Here is a 23851-nt window from a genome sequence, read left to right as displayed (position 1 = left end):
CCCTCTTGCATTAAAGGAATATTCCACCTATTTTTCATCCCCTCCCTGCAGCTTTGACTCACGCAGGCCTCGCTAATGGTTTCTAATCCAGGAACCAAACCCAAGTCTCCTGCTGCTCTTATTCCAAGTCACATTACAGCCTTGGAATGTTAAATGCTAAATGTTCCCAAGGTTAGTTTCGCTTTTAATATTCACATCAATCATGCTCACAGTGCGTGAGTCCACAAAGATGTGACTATTTTCAAGGGCAGAGATGCCTCGTTCCAACTCCCCCAGCTGTTTTTTTTTTTTTGCACATGCATCAGTATCGATTAGCTCCCTGTGTGTTGAGCTGAGCAGAGCCAGCCTGGGGAAATAAAGCTTAGGCTTGTTTTGGATGGGTCTGTCGCCAGCATGCACGCTCACAAGTGCTCATGCACAGGTAGCAAGCAAAGGCAGACCCTATTTTATGGGTAAGACAGCTGTGCAGTTGCTACCAAACAAACTTTATTTATATAGTGAGTCACGAGTGTATTATGTTTGGAGTCCCTAACTGAGAAAACTGCAAAAACTGAGTAAAGAGCAAGTAACCAATACTCGATTTCACACATGGTCACTAAAAAAGATTTAATTTATTAATCAGCTGGGTTTTTTTTTTTTCCTTTTTTATTGGGGGTCAACCTCAATGATCTACCACACGTGGAGGCAGTGACAATCAGCTAAATGGGTGTAAAGAGCACTGAAACTGACCCGAATGGCCCTCTAATGCTTTCTGTAAAGAGCTTTTTAACGAGCGTTAGCATGTCACCCGAATGTTTATACAGCAAAATGTCTTTTATTAGCCATCAGAGAGTTCAAAACGAGGGTATCGGCACTTTCTGAGCCATGCTCTGCTGTCAGTGGGACTCATTAAATGTTGTTCTATAGTGTCAAGGCTGCAGGTTTTACAATCTTACTAGTAATTTCTATCTTTGTGCTAGATAACAAATCACAATTGAAACCCTAAAAAAAAAAAAAAGACATATTCAAGTACTCCTTTCTGGAAAAGAAAATAGCTTGATTTAGCAAACGTCACCTGAAACGTGGCGATGTGATAATCGAGGCTGTCCTGATGTATAAATTTTGTGTTCGAGTAAATCAACTTCCTAGGAGAGCTTTCTTACAATGAAGAGGGCTCTCAAACAATACAAGGGTGGAGGGTTATGACACTAAACATCGTCTGGAATTAATCAGCAGACAAAGCCTGGCTCACACTTTCCCAGAAGTTAAGCAACAGCACTGCGGTTAAGATGAACGGATAGACGGATGGGTCTTGAGTGCAACGTCTGAAGCTAAATCATCATCTGCATGTTTACAGCAGTGCGCTGGCACTCAAGCGAACTCTGTGGGAAGCTGTTTGGACAAGGCATAAAACAAAAGGCAGTGCAGGATAGGCTGTCAGCGAAGATGCGTTCTGTTTGGGTTTTCCAAGCAGACGTCACTGAATCCTGTGCTAGCTCGACGCTGGCAGAACAGTGTGTGTCCCTCCTGCTTGCATTGGAGGAGTTTACTGCAGCCAAACAGCGTTGACGTGCTGTGATAGACTCCAGATACCTTTTGCAGATGAGGTCTGAGATGGAGTACAGGTCATCAGTTCATCAGACTCCATCCTTCTGTTTTTATACCACTCTGTATCATGATCTTCTTTTCCTCACTTGTTTCTTCAGCTTATTGATTCCTCCTCCATCCTCTCAACAGATCGAACTATTCTTATCTTTGACACCTCGTCAGTCAGCAGTCAGATGACATTTAAAACCCCACAGGAAGCCTGTGTGAATGTGAAGAGTGGTGTGAATGACCCCTAAGCCTGGAGCGTGGAGCTTAACTCTAAAAATGGGGAAAAGAAAAGACCGGCTAAATTCCCATGTTGTTATAAGCAGAGCCTGGTGGATACAGAATTTTCAGGAGTAAGAAAATTCAGAGATAATAGATAACACACAAAACATAACCACACAGTATGGTGAAAATATAATGACAAGAGAAAATGATGGGAGACATAATTTAACTGTGGAACGTCTTTTTATACACTATCCTATTGGGATTGGTTAGTTATTCTGAGGCAGCCGATAGGTACCGGACAGGCCAAGTGGAACATGGCTTGGTCAGTGGCGGAAGCTAAAAACTCAGGTGTGGGAAGAGTTTCAGAGAGGCCATGGAAAAAGACTTTCGGACTGCCTCAGGAGGGGAAAACTGTGCTCTACCTGCACTCTGTATAGTGCGGGTGGGGTGCTGCTGACTTCGGCTGAGAATGCTCTCAGGCGGTGGAAGGAATACTTCAAGGACCTCCTTAATCCCACTGGCACGTCTTCCATGGAAGAAGCAGAGTCTGGGGATGAGGGTGACGACTTGTCTATCTCTAGGGGTTAAACAACTCCGTGGTGGCAGGGCCCCTGGGGTGGACGAGGTTTGTTCTAGGGCTGTCTTGGCCTCTTGCCTCTACAATGTTGCATGGAGATGAGGGGCGGTACCTCTGGATTGGTGGTTCCCATCTTCAAGATGGGGGACCGGAGGGTGTTCCAACTATAGGAGATCACACCTCAGCCTCCCTGGGAAAGTCTATGCCAGGGTGCTGGGAAGGAGAGTTCGTCTGTTAGGTGAACCTCAGACGCAGGAGCAATAATGCACTTTTCGTCCTGGTCATGGAAAACTGGACCAGCTCTTTACCTTTTCAAGGATACTTGAGGGTGCATGGGAGTTTGCCCAACCGGTCTACGTGTGTTTTGTGGACCTAGAGAAGGCATTTGACCTTGTCCCTCGGAGTGTCCTGTGGGAGGCGCTTTGGGAGTATGGGGTGTCTGGCCCATTACTATGGGCCATTCAATCCTTGTTCAACCGTTGCAGGAGCTTGGTCTGCATAGCCGGCAATAAGTTGGACTAGTTGCCGGTGTGTGTTGGACTGGACACCGAAGGGTGGCTGGCCTCTCCCTCAGAGATGAGGTGGGGGTTTGCCCATCTGGGAGGAGCTCAGAGTAGAGCCGCTGCTCTTCCACATGAAAAGGAGCCAGTTGAGGATGTGGGGGCATCTGACAAGGATGCCACCTGGGCGCCTCCTGGGTAAGGTGTTATGGGAATGTCCCACCGGGAGGAGGCCCCGGGGCAGACCCAGGACACGCTGGAGAGATTATATCTCTCAGGTGGCCTGGGAATGCCTTGGTTTTCCCCTGGACAAGCTGAAGGAAGTAGCCGGGGAAAGGGAGGTCTGGGTTTCCCTGATTAGGCTCATGCCCCCGCGACCCGGCCCCAGATAAGTGGAAGAAGATGGATGGATGGAACTTTTAGTACACTCGGTAGCAGCTTGGTGAAGACAAAGACACTGCTTGACTCTGCACCACTGAAGCCAGGGAAAATCTCGCTAATATTTTAAATAAACCACCATGACGTTACTGATTAATTGGCACAGTCCTGTTTTGAAGATGCAAAATGTTTGGTGTCACCATCACCAGCTTCACCTTTTCAAACTGAATGTAACAAGTAAGACGCAGACAGGGACAATAAACTGTATGTTTAATGGCCACAAAGTGTCCTTGCTTTATCATCTAAAACTACCATAATTTACAACATCAGCATAATGTTGTACTCAATAACATTTGAAACAGCAAAGTATTTAATAAAGGCTTTGAGCAAGAAAGCCAAGCACTTACTTTGTCCCACAGACTTTCATACGACTGGATGGTTGAGGCAGTTCCACACTGGCTTTACTTTTTAGATCAAGAACTACTACTTCTGAGTGGTAATGTAGAATACTTAATCTGAAATTCATAGTCACAAAAATGAATAAATGCATTTTTAAAATAAAAACACATTTTATAACGGCTTGTTTTATTCAGCCAACAGACAAAAAAAAAACCAAAAACAAAACAAAACACAAAAAATACAAAAATGTTCACGACTCTAGTGGTGTAATGGTTCTAATGTATTACTCCTGGACTGTTTAATAAATGCCATTGGGTTCAGAACTCCCTGTGATCCAAACAGCTGCTGCCAGAAGTCTTTTTATGTTGATATATTTGTTTTCCTGGAACTTGGCAGCGAATAATTGCCAGTGTAAGAGTTATTGTCCAGCTCTTGCATACTAGCAGGATTAACCTTCAATGACGCATTTGCAGTGTGACTTTAATTGATTTTGATTTCACAACTTCATCAATCAAAAAGTCTCCATGTGGTAATTTCCATAAAGTTTATTTAAATGGCTCAGTCTGAAAAAATTAATCAATACAAAAACAAAGTGAAGTGGTTTTAAAGCTAAAACTGAACTACTGGGTTTAGTTGTTAATTTAGGATAAAGATGAATGTGGGTTTTTCTTTACATTTAAAGGTATCTGACATACAAAAGCGGATGATTATCACACTTGGCAGCTGAAACTGGATAATTTTGTGCCTACTTTAAATACTGGAAACAAAATTACCAAAAATGACCCTGATTAATTTTCTGTGGACCGCTTTATTAATTTACTGCATAGCTTCTGTTGGTTGACACTAACCACTAATATTTTAATAATAAATAATATCAAAAGTAATGGGTCACAGAAACCTTCCTTATCCCACGATGCATTGCTAAAATAAAACATGCTGCTATTGACAGAGTGCGTGCACTCTGGTCCTTTTATTGACCCGATATTGCGCATGGCTCTGAAACGACCAGTCGTTTAATTATTTGACTGACTCAAAATTATTCGAATGATTTTTTGCATCATTTATCAAGCGCAAACGGTTTTGTTTTGTTGTTTCTTTAGGACTTTAAACAATAGAATAAAGATTTGGGTTTGGAGCTATTGGCTGGAAAAGCCTTTAAAAGAGACCTGTTGTCAAACTCTGGCAAAAATAAAGAGTTCATTTAAAAACCTAATCGAAACAATCAAACTCATGGTTATTCCCATATCAACTGCTAGATATTATCACTGATGAATGCAGAAATTGTTTTACAGCTCAGGGTTGATTATTCTGTTTTCTGTAGCTAAGGGGGTATTACGAGTTGCACGCATGTGGTTTTCAGCAGCAGTTTATCATTTTTGGTTCCACACAGCAAACAGAGGACAAACTATCATGAGGATATTTTTCCATAGCATTAATTAAACCAAAAAACCCAAAAACTTCTGGTCTACTAAAATCTCTTCCTCTCTTCGGTCATTTGATTGGTCCCAAGGGGTAACTCGCATCTCCTAGTGTGTGGATTGCACTCTAACTGCTAGCCTTCCCAGCCTAAATGAAATACACTATATTGCCAAAAGTATTCACTCCATCCATCCAAATTATTGAATTCAGGTGTTCCAATCACTTCCATGGTCAGAGGTGTATAAAATCGAGCAACTAGGCGTGCAGACTGCTCTCAGGAGCTCGTACAGTGATAGGATGTCACCTGTGCCACAAGACCAATTGTAAAATTAAAAAATAGACTAGAATATAATAGCCCTTTATTATCATTGTACATCTACAATGAAATTCTGGGTGCTCCACACCAACTGTGCTGACTAAAATATAGGTAGTAGACAGCAGGAATAATTAGCAAACAAGAGAAATATATACAAAAATACGAGAAAGGCACGAATGAAAGTGATCAGTGTGTTGCAGGAAGACGCATGCTATATTACAGTCAAATGAATGATAAACATGGACTTTATGCTAAACCTATTTACTACAATGAATGCACTCATCCATCCATCCATCTGCAGTCTAACAGGAGATTCCCAAGCCTCCCTCTCACTAGCCACCCACTCCAACACTTCTGTGGGAACGCCGAGGTGTTTGTAAATCATCTGAGAGACACCATCTCTCTGGCTCCCTCTTTGCCTCACTCATGAATACGACAGTGATATAGCTGATTTCCTCAGCTCTGGTCACAAACTCATTCCAAAACGTTTTGGGGGAACGTTGGCTCACGGCACAGTGAATCACAGGAGCTCTGTTGTCTGGGGCAATATGCCCCCTGCAGGGTCTCCCAAGTCAAACTGGCCCTGGACTGGCCAGGTGGAGGCCTTGATGTTTCAATCCTTAGTGGTTCAAACTCGTTCTTTGGTTGTGGTACAGTGAAAAAACAGTTTGTCTAAAGTGGTTCAGAGCCTTATCCTGACAATAAGTCAGGTTAAATAAAATAAACCAGAATTTTTATTTGCCTTTATAGGCCTTTATTTATTCAGGTAAAACAAATCTCATTGAGATTCAAAATCTCATTTCCAAGAGAGACCTTAACTTGTTTTTTTTTTTTTTTTCAACAGAACAGTTTGTCCATCTTTAAATAAACATTTTAAAATGAGATGCTTTTGGGTTTAAAAGCTCAATAAACTTATCAACTTCTGTTTATTGACCTGTATCGACCACCAGAAACACTTAATCAATAGACCCAAGCTTATTGAGATAAACAACAAAGGATAACCCAACACAAATTCCTGGTGAATATTCAATAATAGTGTGGCTTTGTCATGTAGCTATAAAAGATTAAAACTCCTTTAAAGACATTGTGTAGTTATTTTTAGGTCCAGAGAGCGACAGTCTTTCAAACGAGGACATCAGAGCATTCAAATGACCTGCGAATCACTGCAGACTCCCACTACATTTGTACTTCTGTCTGTGCTCACGAGTCTCCTCGCCTTGAGGCATCTAGACCTGGCACACACGAACGCCACACACTGTGGCAGTCACTTCTTCCATCCTTCACATCTTTTCTTAGTGAATATTTCATGCTCTGCTCGACACTAAACTGCCTGTCCCAGAGCGCCATCTTTCCCCTTTGTGGGAGGCAAGTGTTTGCTCTTCAGTAGCACTTAGTGCATTTTAGAGTAGATTAAGCATGGCCATGATCATGACCCAGTCATGAGCCCCATGGTGCAGTTAAAGGAGAGACCGTGGAGGCATATACAGGCCATGTTCAGGAAAGGTTCACTAAATGCAGACTCTCAGTGCTCATCTTAAGGCTGAAGCACAAGCCTTCTCTTTCAAAAGATGTGAGGAATGCACAAGAAACTGGGCAGATGCCATGGATAACGCAGCAGCCAATGACACCGTTTTTCTCCTCTGGAACGATGAGATACTGTTTGGCAGACTTATCTCAGGAGACACTTAATGGAAGGAAAATTTATATCACCAACAGCCATCAGGGCACTTAGTTTTACAGGGTGCCTTGTATAACCATGAAGTGTTTTATGCCCAAAGGCAAGGAGTTAAGTTTATTTATTGACACTGAAGGTTTAGCCTGACTAAAAAATGTTTCATGCTATTAACATCAAAGCAGCACAGCAGGGCTTCATAATTATCTACATTTGGTGTTATTTGGGGGAATATTCAGTGTTTTTTCTGAAAAAAATAGTCTTTAAGTTATTGTGTTGCTTATAACGGAGATGATATTCTTATGTTAAAGACTTGAAACTAATGTTTCACATTTCTGCATGAAAAGAAGATCGACATGTTAGGCCTAAGGGATTCTGGGAAGCTTTTACAGCGCATCCACACATAAAGAATTTATGAAATGTTGTGAACACGATGGTGATTTGCTTTCTCTCACAGCTTCTTTCAGTGATACTGTCACTGTTGTTGTGTGCAATCTAACACTTGTCTGGAAACTTTTAGTATACTTATTAGGGTTGGGTGATATGTAGAAATTTTCCAACCGACAATCGTCAGTCCAATAATTGACGATGGGCAATATATTCGCGCATGCGCAGACTTTTTGATGTGTGGAGCAATGTGATCATGCACAGACTACTTTGCGTGTTTACGACATAGAAATCCAAACATGGATGCACTAATTTCCCCCAAAAATTTAACGTTAAGGCATTAATGCGGCGTTGACCTGGTCATCACGATTAACACGATTAAAATTTTTAGCACACTCAACCCATCTGGAGCGCAGAATGAACAAACTTTGGACAAACTGCCCGAAATGGGTTGACAGAGACATTTCAGGGATTTTGACTCAGTCTGCGCTTCAGATGGGTTAATTGTTAAATTGCGTTAGTCGTGCTGATTGCGCATTAACTCTGACAATAATAAAAAAAACATATAAGGTCGCCACTTTGGGATCTCTTTGGCTTTAAACCAGATGAAAGAGGTAAACCTACGGATGTAACCAAAGCGGTGTGCCACTTGTGCAGACGTATAGTGCAAGCAAAGCACTCAAACTAACTTGCATAAGCATGAGCGTGTCCACCATCCGTCTAAGTATGCAAGGCTATCACCAGCTTCTGCAGCTCCATCAACAAACATCTGGGCGCACTCTGAGGAGGGTGCATTTGCTCACAGATGAAAAACGGTGCTCTTAAAACAGCGATATTATTATTTTTTCCCTGTTGACTGCTTCTATTACCTCCATCATTATTAGCAAAATTACTCATGGGCAAATTAATAAATAAATCGCCCGTGTAAAAATTTATTTACATGGATTTATTTATCCAATCGCCCAACTCTAATACTTATGGTGACATAACTCTAACCACACTTCCTTGTACTTAGAAATATATACAGCATATTAATTTAACACTGGTATCAGAGCAGTACTCTGGATGGACAGAACTCTGAAGCCAAGATCTCAATATCAGATTGGCACAAGAAAAAGTCAGCGTGGTGCACCCCTACTAATTTGGACCATTTTCGCTGCAAGTTGCTGGATTTCATCAGTATTTCCTGCTCTGTTGGTTGCCACGTGTTGCCCGTCTCACCTGTGTGGATGCCCTTTTGAGAAGTGTTAACATTTTTCAACCAGCTACTGTGATGTGGATTGTGTTGCTAAGAAAACTAGCTTACAAAGAATGGAATAGCTGTTCCGTGTCCAGATAACATATGCAACATCCGCATGCAGTACTCAGGTTTGAGCCAAACGTCTACTAACATAATGCACAAGCAGGGTTAGGTAATCTGTTATAATTTTCCTACTGGCATTCATCAGTCCAAGAACCAACAGTTGTACAATTATTCATTAAGGTGTGTTTGCAAACCCCAATGCCTCATACACTGCGTCAAAGAACAAAAATACTTATTATAAATTATGCTAGAGTCAAAGCCCACAAGCTAATGACTACCACAGTCGCATGAAGGATGCCTTGAAGCCTCTAGATAAAGAAACGTCCACAAAGGCCACAACAACAGAGACATGGTTCTGTGAAAGGCCAGCTGCTGATTGCAAATATATTTAGCCCAACCCTAGCAAACTGTTTATACAAAACTGAACTAATCATCTTAAAGGATTAACTTCATTCACAGAGGTAAGACTGATCTGTTTCCCTTCTCACTTCTAAGCTTGATTTATAACCCTGCACTGAATCTGTACAGCGCCTATACTGTTGCCTACGCAAGTGGCCGTCGCAGTTGTTGTGAATTACTCTGCAAGCGGAGCGGATCCTGTTGGACTTGGAGTTAATAAATACTGAGCAACAGTTACTGCCTATAGAAACAATATGAATAAAAGAAACTGCATCTATAGAGTGATTGTCAGAGCAAAACAAAGAAAAAAACTACGGATATCCACAGAGTATCGGAGCAGTTGAGACGCATTTTTTCTAAACACCAGGTCTCTGTGGCGTTTAAACCCCAAAACACGCTGCGTCAAAAATTGGTCCACCCCAAGGATCGGGTGGGTCCCTCGACACAAACAGAGTAACAGTGTACGCTGTTAAGTGCAGGAGGATTGCCAGGATTTATACATCGGGGAAACCAAACAACCTCTGGCGAAGCAGATGGCACAACACAGAAGAGCTACCTCGTCAGGCCAGGACTCTGCAGTCTATTTACACCTACAGGCCAGTGGACGCTCTTTCAAGGATGAGGATGTAACATCCTGGACAGGGAGGAACGCTGGTTTGAGCACGGAGTCAAGGAGGCCGTTTATGTGAAAAGGGAAAGACCATCTCTGAATCGAGGACGGGGGCCTAAGGGTACATCTTTCGGCATCTTACAATGCTGCGATTGCAGCCATTCCCCAACTCTCTGTGAATGGTACTCATGGCCATTGATCAGTGGTCTTTGATCAGTGGGTTTTGGTCAGTGGTTGTTGATCAATGGTCATGAGAATTTGCATAATTATGATTAAGGCACTGACCTCCCAGCCCTTTGTTCCTTCAGTGGGCTGGTTTCAGTCATTATGCAAATGTACTGTTTATAAGATTGGGGAAACCTGCAGTCAGCTGAGACTGAAGATGTCACTTGGATGAGTGATGAAACGTTTCTCCCACAAAACGCTACGTCCAGATGAACAGAATCAACTTTTTGAAGAATTACTTTCCTGGATGATTGAGAATGCATTAAGACGTAATCAAGATAATGTGTTTACATGACATATTACCACCAAAAGGACTGATCACAGATATGGTCAACATGTAGTTAAATTTCTTGGTGGAAAAACACCAAGTCTCAACACAAATATAATTTTTTAAAACGTTGTGCAGCTTTTCTTTAACAGAAACCTTCAGAGGCTTTGGTTCAAAGTACATCCAACAAATTGTAATGTATGTGATCAGTGCTGCTGCTAAAAAAAGTGAGAATGATAAGTTGGCCGAGGTTTCAGGAAGGAAGCGGAGTTGAATGACCCGTTCTTGGGGACAATGTCACAGTGCAGCCTACAGTATTTCTCAGAGTGTGACACAATAACGACTTGTTCTTGCCATTGAACAGTGTAGCTCTGTTTGGACTAATGCCATAACTGCTCTGTCAGAATTCTGCTTCCCCTCGCCAGCTCTCCAAACAAACTCCGACTATACTATACCACATAATGGCTCCTTCTTCTCACACAAAGCAGCAGCCAGAATACGTGGAGTGAAAGTAGCTGATGTAATGGTGCGGTCACTGGCACGTGCGTCTCGCCTGACTTGCTCAGAGGCACACTGGCAGGATATGAGCTCGGCCGCTCTTCTCCGGCACTGCTCGGGGCTGATACCATAACTCACGCTCACATCGCCTGGATGTAATGGTTAAGAGGAACACTGCACGCTACAGCACTAACGGCAGAGGAATGACATCCATTCTCAATCAAAGCAGATTGAGGGTGAACTTTCTGTTACGAAGAGGGATAGCCTAGTTCCCTTTGACTTGATTAGAGTGGCTGGCAAGCCAATAAAGTCTGGGACAGATATTAATGTAATTGCTGAAGCAGCTGGTTCCTGTCTGAGTTATGATCCATTGTTGGAGGGGAAAAACCAGAGAGAGGGGAATCAGAGAAAGAGGGGAAACAAACATGGTACAATAACCACTTGTTAAAGAGCAAGAAAAAGAGGAAGTGCGTGAAATTGTGTTTGCACAACTGACAAACAGTGTGTCTGATCACTAAGTCCCATCAGCTTTTATCTCAACAACTGAAGTCCATGTTATACTTTTTAAAATATTTCCATTCATCGATGAGGGAGACCGTCACTGCATCTCATACCTGGCAGGAGCTTCTGTTCTTGCCCATAAAAGGCCGCTCATGTTCCTTCATGTTTGATATTTTAATGTCATGTTCACAAACACTTACTGCTGTTGGAAACGTGCGTCACCATTTGTGAATGCTGGTGGCCAAAGAGGTTTTTTGGATTTGAAATTGCACAGGTCAGCCAACCACTGCTGCAAAGCGCCACATTATTATCTGACTTTATAAAACAAATCTTTTCCTCTCAATGTACAGCTACACCTGACCTTTAACCTCTCATTAGGCCCCGGTCACACAGGCCTAGAGACTGGTTGGCACCCCCCTGGAAACCTCGGGTCATTAAAGATCAAAACACAGCCTAGTGTGGGGTTCCACCTTTTTTTCATGAAAAAAAGAGGAAGATTCATAAATGTTTGTTAACTTAATGAATAATCATGTTAAGTAACTGAGATTAGAATTACTGCTGTAATCGAGGAGCCTTAATCAGGAGTTTATTGTCTGACAATGAGTCACTTGGTAGGTTCATACAGTACAATGTTGAACTAGTGAAGCAACTATCCCTTTTAGAAATTTCTAAAGAAAGTTTTTACCACAAGCAGCCACCTTGACATAAAACTAAATACAGAATCATAAAAGTCAACACGGATAAATAACCTTGCACCAAAATAAAGTTTCAAAAAGCTCCAGAATTTATATTTCTACTAAAAGATCTTTGCTGTTGCCAAATTCTCCCTTTAGTTTCAATCCATGAGTCTTCTAGTACGATATCTATTTCTTAATATAATAAACAATGATAATAAAAGAAGGCCTAACATGTGTCCTGTGCTTCTTACCAAAGCTGCTTCACACACGTCAGTTGTCAGTCGTCCTCCAGTAAAAGCAGAGAGCCATCATTGACTGTGTTTATCCAGACCAAAACACAGCTTCTCAGAGGCATTCATGTTGGATGCTGGCCAGCTGTCATCACTGAGTAAACACCTACATTATGTTATTTAAATTTACTCTTCAGGCACAAGAGGTCATGGGATATAGGAGGAGTATTCATTTCAAATATGTGCCGAGTAAAAAAACAAACAAACAAAGGAAAAAAACCAAGCTTAGGGTGCAACAGGTTTAATATATACCATCTGCAAGGAGATGGATGTGAATTATGACCTCAGTGACTTTCTATAATTGCTATTAAGTCACTGGACTCGTAATTGAATCCTATTTAATTATCTCTTACTTTGTCAGAAGCCTCAGTTTTTCTTCTTTGTTTCTTTTTATAAATCAAAGTAAATGGTCTAATCAGCATCATGACCTTCTAATATATATCCAGTCTTTTGATTCATTCACAAAGACCACACACACACACACAGGTTGGGATGCTTCCTCCTTGCTTGCAGCTAGAATTCTTAACCAGTGTAACTCAGTCACGAGGGACGATGAAGACAGCAAAAACCAGCCTAGTGTTAAACAAGATGGAGCTGCATCGGTCACGTAGACACACACATTAGCTTCAGTAAGCAAAAATATAGAACACAGCCGAGCTGTACTGCAATAAGAAGTAGCTGCTCTGTAAGAAAACATGACAGCAAACCTTAAAGACAAGTAGGTCATAGAATATGCTGAGCAACTGTCCAAGAAAAGGGTAACAGCAGCACCAGACAATCCTGAGGAGCTTTGGAGACCACTTTTGGACAAATAAATATGACATAAAACGTTCTAAGTGATTTAATCTGCTCATATCTTTTTCTAACAAAATCAATGGTGTCAGTTAGGACATAACATGACTACAGTAAAGAGCCAAAGAACCAAACCACTGAAAATATTTAATAAAAACAACTATAAAACTGTTCTAACATAAGATAAATGATCCTCTGTGTCCAAAACCCACAATTTTCTGTGTATTGTGCCAAAAAAACTACTCGTGACAATGAGATGTGAATATAGACACTGTGGCTAACCCGTAACAGCTGCATAGTTCTGACATTTGCCCTTATAGTTACAGTTGGCCATGAATCTTTGGTCACTAATAATTCAGAACTGGAGCATAAAATGTGTCAAATAACGCAGTTATGATCATAATAAAGATTGCAGTCAAACTAAAGCTGGTATTTTCTCACTGAAAAGAAAAAGAAAAAACAGAATTGCAATCCTTAACTGTCTGGAACGTCTCCTGTGATGCAGACTGAGACAGGAAACTGATGTCTGGGGAAGAAGAGTCTGACGTGGTTATCTGCTGCCACCTGGTGGTAAGAGGAGAGCATTGTAGTGTAAATCATGTGCAGTCACAGGGGAGTCAGACACTTAACGCACAGCTGCGCACATCAACTGCACCCTGTCCACACAGCACTTCCTACTCTAAATAAAGACATGACCTGTTTTAATTTTTCATGTTTGCCGTTTCCAGGTGAGAACAGGCCAGCGTCAGCACATTCCAGCCAACGCTCTGCAGCACGGCAAGGCACAAGACCTTTTGTATTAGAAATCAAAGCAGAGTTGTCTTTACGTACAGCTTACTCCTGGTAATAAAAAAAGAATGCTGGCTTGCTCTCATGATTGTAGTTTTTATAAATTTATATGGAAGAAGAAGAAAAAATAATGTGTGGTTTATTTCTGTTTGCACATAAATCTCATTTCCACTAGATGGCAGGTGGAGCTCAGAATCGCCGCCTGTTTCTCCGTCCCCTGAAGATGCTCCTGAGTTTTCCATCTAATCATGTTTTATTCTGCTGGGAACTGCCTCCCAGAGTATCACACCTGCCCACTTCCTTTCTGCCTACATGCCGGGGGAATGCAGTAACCCGCTCCCACAATGCAGCGCAGATGCCCTCCGTGAGGAAACACTGCTGTGGCACTGTGAGCATATGGCACTTTCTTTAAAAAAGAAAAATAACAAAATAAGTCAGAACTTAACCTTTACTATGGCATGCTGTATATAAAAGCTGACAGGCTTGGAAGCTCACAGGGTGTGAAGGATGCTGAAGCCTTTTTTTTTTTTTTTTTTAAATATAAATTTTGCATATGAATACAAGCTTCCCCCGTCTCCTCAAAGGCAAGATATATGAAGTGAGTAACCGTGTGAAACTCTTACCATCGATCCTGAGAGACTGACTGTTGCTACAACCTGCAATTCATCAAAGCTCAGCGTAATCAAGTTTCATATGAATAAAACAGAAAATACGGGACTTTTTTGCATCTTTATTCACAAGATAGCTGAATTATATTCATCTGGGTGAGACAGTTAACAGTGAGTGGCTCTAACTGAACAGCTAGAATAGCAATGACGCTGGACTGATATCTGTAAGACAGTTTTCTTACAAATTTGACACAATCAGGAACATGTGCCGTCACTAAATCTGTGGCCTCTTACAACCACACTTAAGTAAGCTACTGAAATTCAATTCTAAAAATAGCCTATAGATATCTGAAAAGATGTAACGTCTTTTGCATCTTTGTCTGCACAGAATTGTGTGTTAGTATCTCTGTCCTTTTTTTTACTTCACACCCAGAGCCCTTTGTTTACTGCTAACCGCACTGCACTGCATTGTTTGTCAGGCAGGTTTGATGGAATCAGAGTCCATTAACATGGAAGGCAGCGTCGAGGTGACTTTAGCTCCTAATTAAAAACAGATGTGTCCATTTAATAGTCTTAATACTTTGTGGGAGAGCGAGACAATCACCGCAGAAATATCTATTTGCCTCATTAAATCGGGAGGCTTGATCATGATGAGAAGCAGGGTAATGAATGAAGACAGACATGTTTACCGGGTTGTTTAAATAGTGTTTGCTGGAAGGAGACGGGGTGGAATCTAGATGGACTGCTGTTTGGTGGTGGCGTGAGGAGGAGGGAGTCCTCGGCTAAGTGAAGACTTGTGGGATAAATGGCATTTGAAGTCAGGTTTATTAAAGAAAGAAAACAAACCCCAATGAGCCATTGTTTTGTAGATACTTATCTTTTAAATCTTACAATTGTTCCAAAGCTTCACATTCTCACTGGCAATAATTTCAGATCCATTTAGCACATAGTAAACATAGTTGCTTTCATTTGAAACGAAACATTTTAAAGAGAAAGACAAAGAAAGACGGTGACTGAGGGTGCAGTCACACTCCACTTTTTGCAGGGATGATGTCAAATGTCCATGTCCAGTAGTGGTTGATATTTTGAGAGCAATGGTTTTCTGTTACTTTTGTTCTACTAATTTCTGGTTTACCTCCTTGAGATTTCAGTTTGGTTAAAAAAAATAAAATAAAAAATTACAAATCTTCTAAATGGCAATTTTTAAATACTAGCACGAGGTAGGGGCTCCTTTTTGATTTGTTAACACTGAAAAGGGTTATTGTGTATGATTTTGGAGTGACGTGCAGTGAAGACATGGCTTTATCTGATTGCACACAGAAATCAACAACCTTCTGAGCTAACAAGCTATCCTGGAAATCATGCTAGCTAAGCTAACTGCATGTTAGTTTTTTGTGTTTTGTTTTTTTTAAAGCAAATGCATCTACAGTCTCCAGTTTTGTAGGTGACCTTGTCTTGTTAGAGTATTTTAATACAGTGCCCAACATTACTAGTTAGCACACCTAACACACTTTGAACCAAATTCCACAATTAAATAATTAAGTGTAAAGAGTGGGCGTGGTACAATCACTGCCCAGGTTCACTCAAATGGAAGAGGTGGAAATGGTTCCAGGATACACTGGAATTCAGCTGTTTTCCATTTGACATCCTTTGATGACAGATGGAGTCTGACAGTGTCGGCTGTCTATGTCTGTGCACTAAAAACAAAAGCTGCAATAAAGCAGTGAATAGAATACAGAACAATATGCAATTTTCTTTTCCTTTTGTTCTGGTAAAGCAGACATACAGCCTAAACACCATATTTACGTGAAGTCAGTGGTGCCTGTTGGCAAGTTTTATCCATATATGTTCCAGCAGCTCTGTGCTGCCTAAAAAACAAAACAAAAAAAAACAAACTATTCTTACTAAATATTAAAGTTGCTTTGTCACTGGTGGTTACTAGAAGCTTTGCTTCAAGACGAACATCTGATCTTGTGAAGTGTTGAACATGTCCGTCAATATGAGCCAACCCAGTTTAAGCCTGATCTTAAATTTTATAAATGAAAATGTATATGCTGCAGTTCACAATGATATAATAAGGATAGACCAATAAATTGTCTAATATCATTGTTAACTATGTCTATGTTATTTGTTGGTTAGATCCATTATAAGGCCTCAAACTAAGTGTTTTGCACTGTGACCATCTTGGTGTTTTGAAACTGGGTGTGATCATAAAAACGTGGCTGTAAATCACCTACAATACACTCTAACCAGCACACAACTTCTGTCTAACAAGCTAATTCTCCTCTCTGACTGTAACAAAATGAGCTTTGTTGCCAATTAAAGTTCTTTCATCAAAGTCATCAAAAGTCCAATTAGCGAAGTCCCAAAAACCAATATGTGACCATCTGGCAACCACTAGTTGTAACGTAGAAATATATGTTCCCCACTGATTTCTGATAGTCACTGCCAAATAGGCTGCAGGCCTGTAGGCTGGTCAATAATACCCTGGTTACTATATAATATACTAATACTAATACTAATATACTGGTTACTAGGGAAAACTGTGTATTCCGCAACCGTCTGGCAAATAGTTGATGAAGGTTGCAGGTAGTTGCTAGGTGAAACTGGAAACAATGAGGTATATGGCGCTGCACCGAAAACCTCCTTGCAATTGCTTTGGTTGCTAGCAGGTTCCAAACAAAAAGAAAGAAACGAGATGCGTTTGCAGAGAAGTCCGCATCTTTCATCCAAAATATGAGCGATTTTAGCAATGTGCTAGCAAGCAAATCACAAGGTTTTTCGGTGAAGCACTCTCTTTCACACCAATTTCGTGGCAACACCCAGTAATCACATAAACTGGTTGTAGAATACACATTTGTTTCTTGCGACCAGTTTGTCAAGGTTCATCAACCAGTCTCAAGGCCTGTGTGACTGCATCTTAAATCATTTACATACAGTTGGAAAGATACACCATGTCAGGTATTTGAGAATTGCTCTGATATTAGCACGCAACACACATGCCAAGTTCATTTAATCCTAAAAACCTCAAGCGTTTAGTAAGGCACACAAGCAAAGATACAGTATAAGCATGAACAAAAGCAGCAATGTGAGCCCAGTGGTACAGTGTGGCTGCATTTTTATGCGTATGACAGGGATAAAGATGTGTGTGGACACTTCAGGCTTGCTCAGGGATCTGCTGTCACATCCCATCATCGAAGTGGTGCATTCACACCAGCCACGGCTCCAGGACGGCTCACTAAGTGGGTGGTGAACCTTCTCTGGGTTGACAGCGGCGATCATGTAAGGATCAGTGTCAGCGTCACTGTTACAGTCTCTGCATAGTGAAAAAAATCCTGCATCATTTAATAAACTGAAAATGGAAATAGTTTCTGAATCACTGTCAGCTCTGTCAGATTATTTACAACAGCGAGAGTGTGACCGACGGAAGTAGAGCCTGTTAAACAACGAGGACAAGCAGACTGGGAGTAGAGTTGTTAGTTGGCGCCTTGACAAGTAAGGAGCAAGCACTTCCGGCCTTCTGGGTCTTCAAAGGACCCGGCCCACATAGACCCAGAAAGCCAGGTCCTCTGAAGGATGCGGCCTACGAATTGGGACAGAGCTAATGACCCACACCCTTTTTCACACCTTGGATCATGTGATGAGGCACATGATCAATAGTAGGTCAGTGACCCTCTTAAGGAAAAACTCCTGCTAGGGTTTAAATACCTGGGACTCTCCACTGAACTGAAGGAGCTCCTCAGATGTGAAGTAAAGGGTCTTTAAGAAACTTAAATAAGTCTAGTTGCTTTTCTTTCTCCTTCGCGTACTCAACAGTCATTTCCAGCCATGGACCAGCTCCTAAATATATCCCACACATATTACAGTATGAGTCCACAAAAAATACAAAGACATCAGAATTTCACTCTGCAAAGTCACTGATTTTACTGCTCAAATGCAAAAACCCTGCGATATATTCATCCCGCTCTCGTCACTCCTTCCCCTTTAGAGCTTCATTTTTATTTTTTGCTTTGGCTTACAAAACATAATTTATAATGCAGCTGTACAGACAAACTACTCTAAAACACTCACTGAAAAACAAATGATTGCATTCTTAATGTCAACAGTTAGGCACACATTTTCTACAAATTACAGAGAAGAAGATCAGGAAGTGAAAGTAACATATTACACAGCAAACTTCCTGCCATTGGAACTTTACTACTTTTAAAATCAATGGAGTGCAAAATAATTGAGGGAATATTTGGGTCTAAAATTCAATTCACAGGGAAAACATATAAAGCATAAACAAAGTCAAACTTTGTAACCCAAAGTAAAGTCACGACTCAAACATATAGTATAGAATTCTGTACCTTGCATCCTTGCCACTTTTTGTAGAGTTACCTGAATAAATGGGAACAAACTGTTTTTCCGAAACGCTGTCAGTAACAAACAGCCTGAAGACACCATTTAAAATGGGTTCTTTGCCAAGTTGAAAATGAGTGAAAAAGCAACCAATGTCAAAATGAAAGACCTTCAGAAAGCCTGGAGAACTACCTCAAGCCCATTAAAAACACAGTTAATAATAATAATAAATAAATAAATAAATGCAAGACACTCTGGCTCCTTGGAAACCAAATATGAAAAGCAGCTCAAGACTATTGCAAAATACTGTAAATACATAAACTACATGTTTTTTTTTTCCAAGACAGCATTTTGGCCAATGTAGCTCATTCATGGAGTATAAGCATGAACTGCTCACAAACACAGACAACAGGATACTGATGCGGCTCACTTATTGGTCGTGAGTCTTATAAATAAAGTTTTAGACCGATTAGGCAGAAAACCTTTCATCTTTACATCTCTACCTCAGTTTCTACTTAATTTCAAGCCTCAAGAAAACCACAGGGGAACATATGTCCTTAGATTTGAAATAAAAAGTGTGAAGGCACAGAGATTATTATTAATAGGCCATGCTCGAAAGACGTAATTTAATCAACTGGGACAATTTTTATTCTCTCCACTTGATTTCACTGTAAAAACAAAGCTTGGCAGCTTGTCAATCAGTCACCCAGTGTACAGGTTGTTGGTGAAGTTGTTAGCGTTGATAAAAAGCTAATTGGCACTGGACAGATCTGCTGTGTGCGCTGGAAAATAAAAAGATCTCCAGAGATCGCAAGTCACCTCCAACTGGGAGCTGGCAGGGTGTGTGTGTGTGTGTGTGTGTGTGTGTGTGTGTGTGTGTGTGTGTGTGTGTGTGTGTAAGAGATGAAATGTGGAGCGAAAGCCATGTGAAACAGACACATTAGCAAAGGTCAAAAGGGAGAGTGCGAGTTAACGAACTGAGGAGACGGAAAGAGAAATGTGACGATGAAGATTTCGTTTTTGTAATTTTTAAGGGTTATGAACATGAACACCACTGACCGCATTTAAAATTCAGAAACGCTTTATTTTAAACTTAAGAAGCAGCAGCAGAAGAAATTATTTGCATAGACAGCCAGTGGAGTATCTCATGTGGGTGATCTGGAACTTCAATTTCATCAAATAATGTTTAATATTTGGTCTTAATCACAGATTTGACTTTATATACTTTTTAGGGCTGAGTGAGCTCATGGAGAGGAGCGAGCAGATGGTAAAAGGAGAGTAACAGAGGAGGAGCTCAGAGTGCAGGTAGGAGTGGCAACGTGAAGGTGAGCGATTAATGAGAGGTGCAGAACGTTAATATTAAGGTAGTAAACATGTTAAATTGAGCTACCGCCATTGTTGGAAACTAAGCTGGGCCGCGCTATGAATTCTGGGACACAGCTGCTTCTTCTTCGGGGTTTAACGGCAGCTGGCATCCTTGTACATGCTGTGCTGCCATCTTCTGTTTCAGTCCGTTATTACACTCTTAAATCCTGCTATTATTCCTGCGTCTTTTGCGATCTTACAAAGCTTCAAACGACACGTCGACTATTAAATCAGTCGTCGACGATTTTGATAGTCGACGTAATCGTGACTAGTCGACAAATCGTGGCAGCCCTAAACAAAATGTATAGTTTTTATACAGGTGCAGACATCCCCACAGTTAAAGACACAATAAAAATATTCTTGGTGTACCTCGGAAAAAATTCAAGCCTTTTCAACCACTATATGAGTTCCAACAGGGGTTCATGTTTGATATGGCTTTGAGTAAAGGGCATTTCTTTTTGAAAGTTTAATTTACTTTTGAAAAAAGAAAGAAAGAAAAAAAATGTGTGGTAAAACATTTCGTCGATGAACTCTGTCCGTCACAGAGTCTGCTAAGATTAAGAGAATGCATCAGGGAGACAGGACTCTGGTAATTTCACACACATATGATTTTTAGTTTTCACAACATCAGTGTTTCCTCACCTTAATCGGCATGGGATAACTTCGACTGTCATTATTTAGTTTTACAGGCCAACATCGGTGCATAGATCAGGACTTACTCACAATAAATCCCCTGAGCAAAGCCTTATAAGTGCTCACAGACCCAGATGGAGTTGACTGTAAACATGGCTGCACGGGCAGGGACCCAACAGTCTTCAGAGGGGTAATTATTATTATTAGCGCTCCAAGCTGCAGTAAATCCCCCCGAGGTCTAAAGAACAATGAACATGCACGTGGGTGCTGTGACAGGCACTTATCTAGGTATCACAGTGAGTCAGCTAGACGTTAATACCCAGGCTAATAATGGCTGCCAAGTGGAGCTAACAGTAAGCTAATAGAAGCAATGAGGGACAGGCAGGTGAAACCATGGGGACACGCCTCACTCAGACTTGGCCATCCAGAGGCATAGTCCTCAGGCTGTAATTAGTAGCCAGTGACAACAAAGCTCTACAGAGAAAAAGCAGCATGCCAAGCAGGTACACAGGGATCTGTGCAGCAATAATAAATAAATAATCAGTCCCCAGAGCTAAATATCTATTACATGCAGGTGAAGTTTACCAAAGTACGAATACAAAAATGTAAAAGTAAAACGAAGCCCGAAATTAGATTAAAACAACTTTGGAAATTTTAAAATGTACCAATATGAGTAATAACAACAGAGCTGTGGAACCTATAAACCTCTCATCTTTACATCCTTTAAACATGTTTTACTCCACACCCAAACAGCTGCATCAAGTTCCCGTTTCTAAAGACCAAGAAGAAGACACACTGACACAAGCAAGGTAGGGAAGTGAAAAAGTATCAGAGTTCTGATCTTTTCATCGGATTTGTTGCCACTTAAAATTAATTCACAGTAGCATTAGAATAGCCCTCAAACACAAGATATAGCGTAAATAAATAAATGAATGCAATGTAATTATGCAGCACAATAAACAACAGCTTTAACCTTTTCTCAGCTTAGAAATGATCTCAGTTTAAGTGTCAAACAAACATCAGGCCTCTGATTCTAACAGCACTGTCCATTAAAGCTATTGGCTTGTATTCAACACATTTGAACCCAAAGCCAATGGACCACAAAAATAATTTGGTATGACTTATAAAAGTACACTGTGCCCATTATTCCCACACACATATTTTAAATGGGCCTACAGAACCCTATATGATTGTCACGTGTATGTTTGAAGGATTTAGGCTGAGGAGTTATAGAATTTTTAAAAAAAGGAAAAAAATAAATGGTATTAAGTATATGCTTAATCAATGTTAAAATTAATAAGGCATCCTTTGAAAATTCTCTCACCTGTAATAAATACCTGTGCCTTGAAAAGGCACAAGTTCAGTAACATCTTGATGAAGTGGACACTGAGGTTTGTATATGACTCACATGCGAGACTTGACCACAGGTCCACAAAACAGCTGTTCAACTATCCGTCTACACTCTGTGTATAGCTGGGAAAGTGGAGTTGCTAACAGGGGTCAATTATTTAAGTCAGCCACTTAAATCTGACATTTTCAACCGTGCTTACTAGCAGCATGTTTCCTGCCTTTATGGAAACACAGTTTGCAGTGCATGCTACTCTGTTGTTGGACTTTAAAGAGCCAAAATCCATGCAACAGAATTCCTCCGACTCTTCTTTTCAGGAACGCAATCATTTGTTTCCATTGGAGTGCCATGTTTGGCAACACCGTCGCTCAGATTTCGCTCAGTACATCAGTATGATTTCTGTTGACTTACTGATGTGTACGGTTGCAGAGCACGTTTTATGGATTTTACCAAACCAGCACGCGCACACACAGAGTATACTGCAAATGACATGTTATCTTTGCCCAAGAGCTCAAACGGGAAGGAGGCCAGCAGGAGTAACAGTTTCAATGCACATGAAGTACAAGTTTATTTTTATTATTATTATTATTATTTTATTTTTCGTAATTATGGTCCAGGACTCTGTCGTTTCAATTGTGCAAATTGTGTCCTGCCCTGCTGAAATAATCTAACAAAACATAAACAAAATGAAGAAAAGCAAGAGATCAAATTTTTGTGGCTCTGATTTCACAAAGAAATTATGCATCTAACCCGCTCAGTGTTTATTCATTTTGCACCAAATAGTCTTTTTTTCCCCGTGATGAGTGTAGAAATGAGTGCATAGCGAGTGCAAATGTTTTCGTTAGGAATCTAACAAAAATGAGGCAGAAGCCCATTATCCTTCCTCAAAATACATATCAGGCCTTCACCAAGACACAATTTGTGTCCTCACTGATGGCCCAAGATGCAATTACCACAGCACACATTTTCATATTTCATTGTCCCCAGTGAGTACATGACTCAGTTGTGGAATTACTGACCTGCTCAGCTCAACTGGCTGAGTGTAGTTTTAAATATGAATGCCACACATTTAGCATGCATCACATAAGCATCCTCTCTGTCTTGTACTGTGGAAGTAAATGTGGTCTTAAGGACGTCAAACATGTCTCAAGCTTAAGTAGACAGGGCGAGGATGTGACCCTGATTCTCTTTGTCACTCATGCTCTCGTCCCACTAAAGTAGTTTGACTTAACATTCAAGCAGCAGCACTTTAGAAATCAAATAAGTGAAAAATCGAAAGCGATAACATGATCTGAAATTCAACCTGAATAAGACCAGGAACACTTCACACGCTCTGCTATTTTGTTATTCTGAATCTAAAACCCCAACCCAGCCCACCAAAATATTCTGCAAAATCTGCAAAAACGGTCTGATTAGGATACCTTTCTTGATCATTTATTAATTAAATAAGGAAAAAATGCACTAAGGTTACTGTAATATATACAATAATATATATGTGCACAGTAATATTCAGACTGTTAGAAAAGGAAGTGCTAGTTCACAAAGCCCTCTGTTAGGAGACTTCCCAATGCGGCTGTTGCTGCTACACAGTATCTAAAGCCGACCCCTCGCTGCACCGAGCCCAGGGGCTGATGGGAGTTCTCGGGGGAACCATTAGTGAGCGGATCGGCAATGTGGTGCGCAGGGAGCGAGTGCAATTCATGGGAGAGCGCCGAAAGAACTCACAACACTCTAACAACACCTGTCACCCCTGCGCCTA

At 40.9% G+C, this 23851-nt stretch overlaps 1 protein-coding gene across 1 annotated transcript in view; it reads right to left on the bottom strand.

Moving 5' to 3' along the window:
* Window positions 1–23851, bottom strand: part of LOC147319656 (uncharacterized) — a 53485-nt gene that overhangs the window by 9036 nt on the left and 20598 nt on the right. The window contains exon 2 of the mRNA XM_086312339.1: window positions 13488–13572. Coding sequence (XP_086168465.1) covers window positions 13488–13572 — 85 coding nt within the window. The remainder of the gene's footprint in view (window positions 1–13487; window positions 13573–23851) is intronic.

This window comes from Aulonocara sp. 'chitande type north' Nkhata Bay, linkage group LG11 (genome assembly GCF_057382095.1).
Source record: "Aulonocara sp. 'chitande type north' Nkhata Bay isolate Kocher_YH1m ecotype deep benthic linkage group LG11, A_spYH_male_GT1.1, whole genome shotgun sequence".
Taxonomy (NCBI): Eukaryota; Metazoa; Chordata; class Actinopteri; order Cichliformes; family Cichlidae; genus Aulonocara; species Aulonocara sp. 'chitande type north' Nkhata Bay.
Note: the sequence above shows the minus strand (reverse complement) of the source record. Positions and strands in the feature narration are given on the sequence as shown.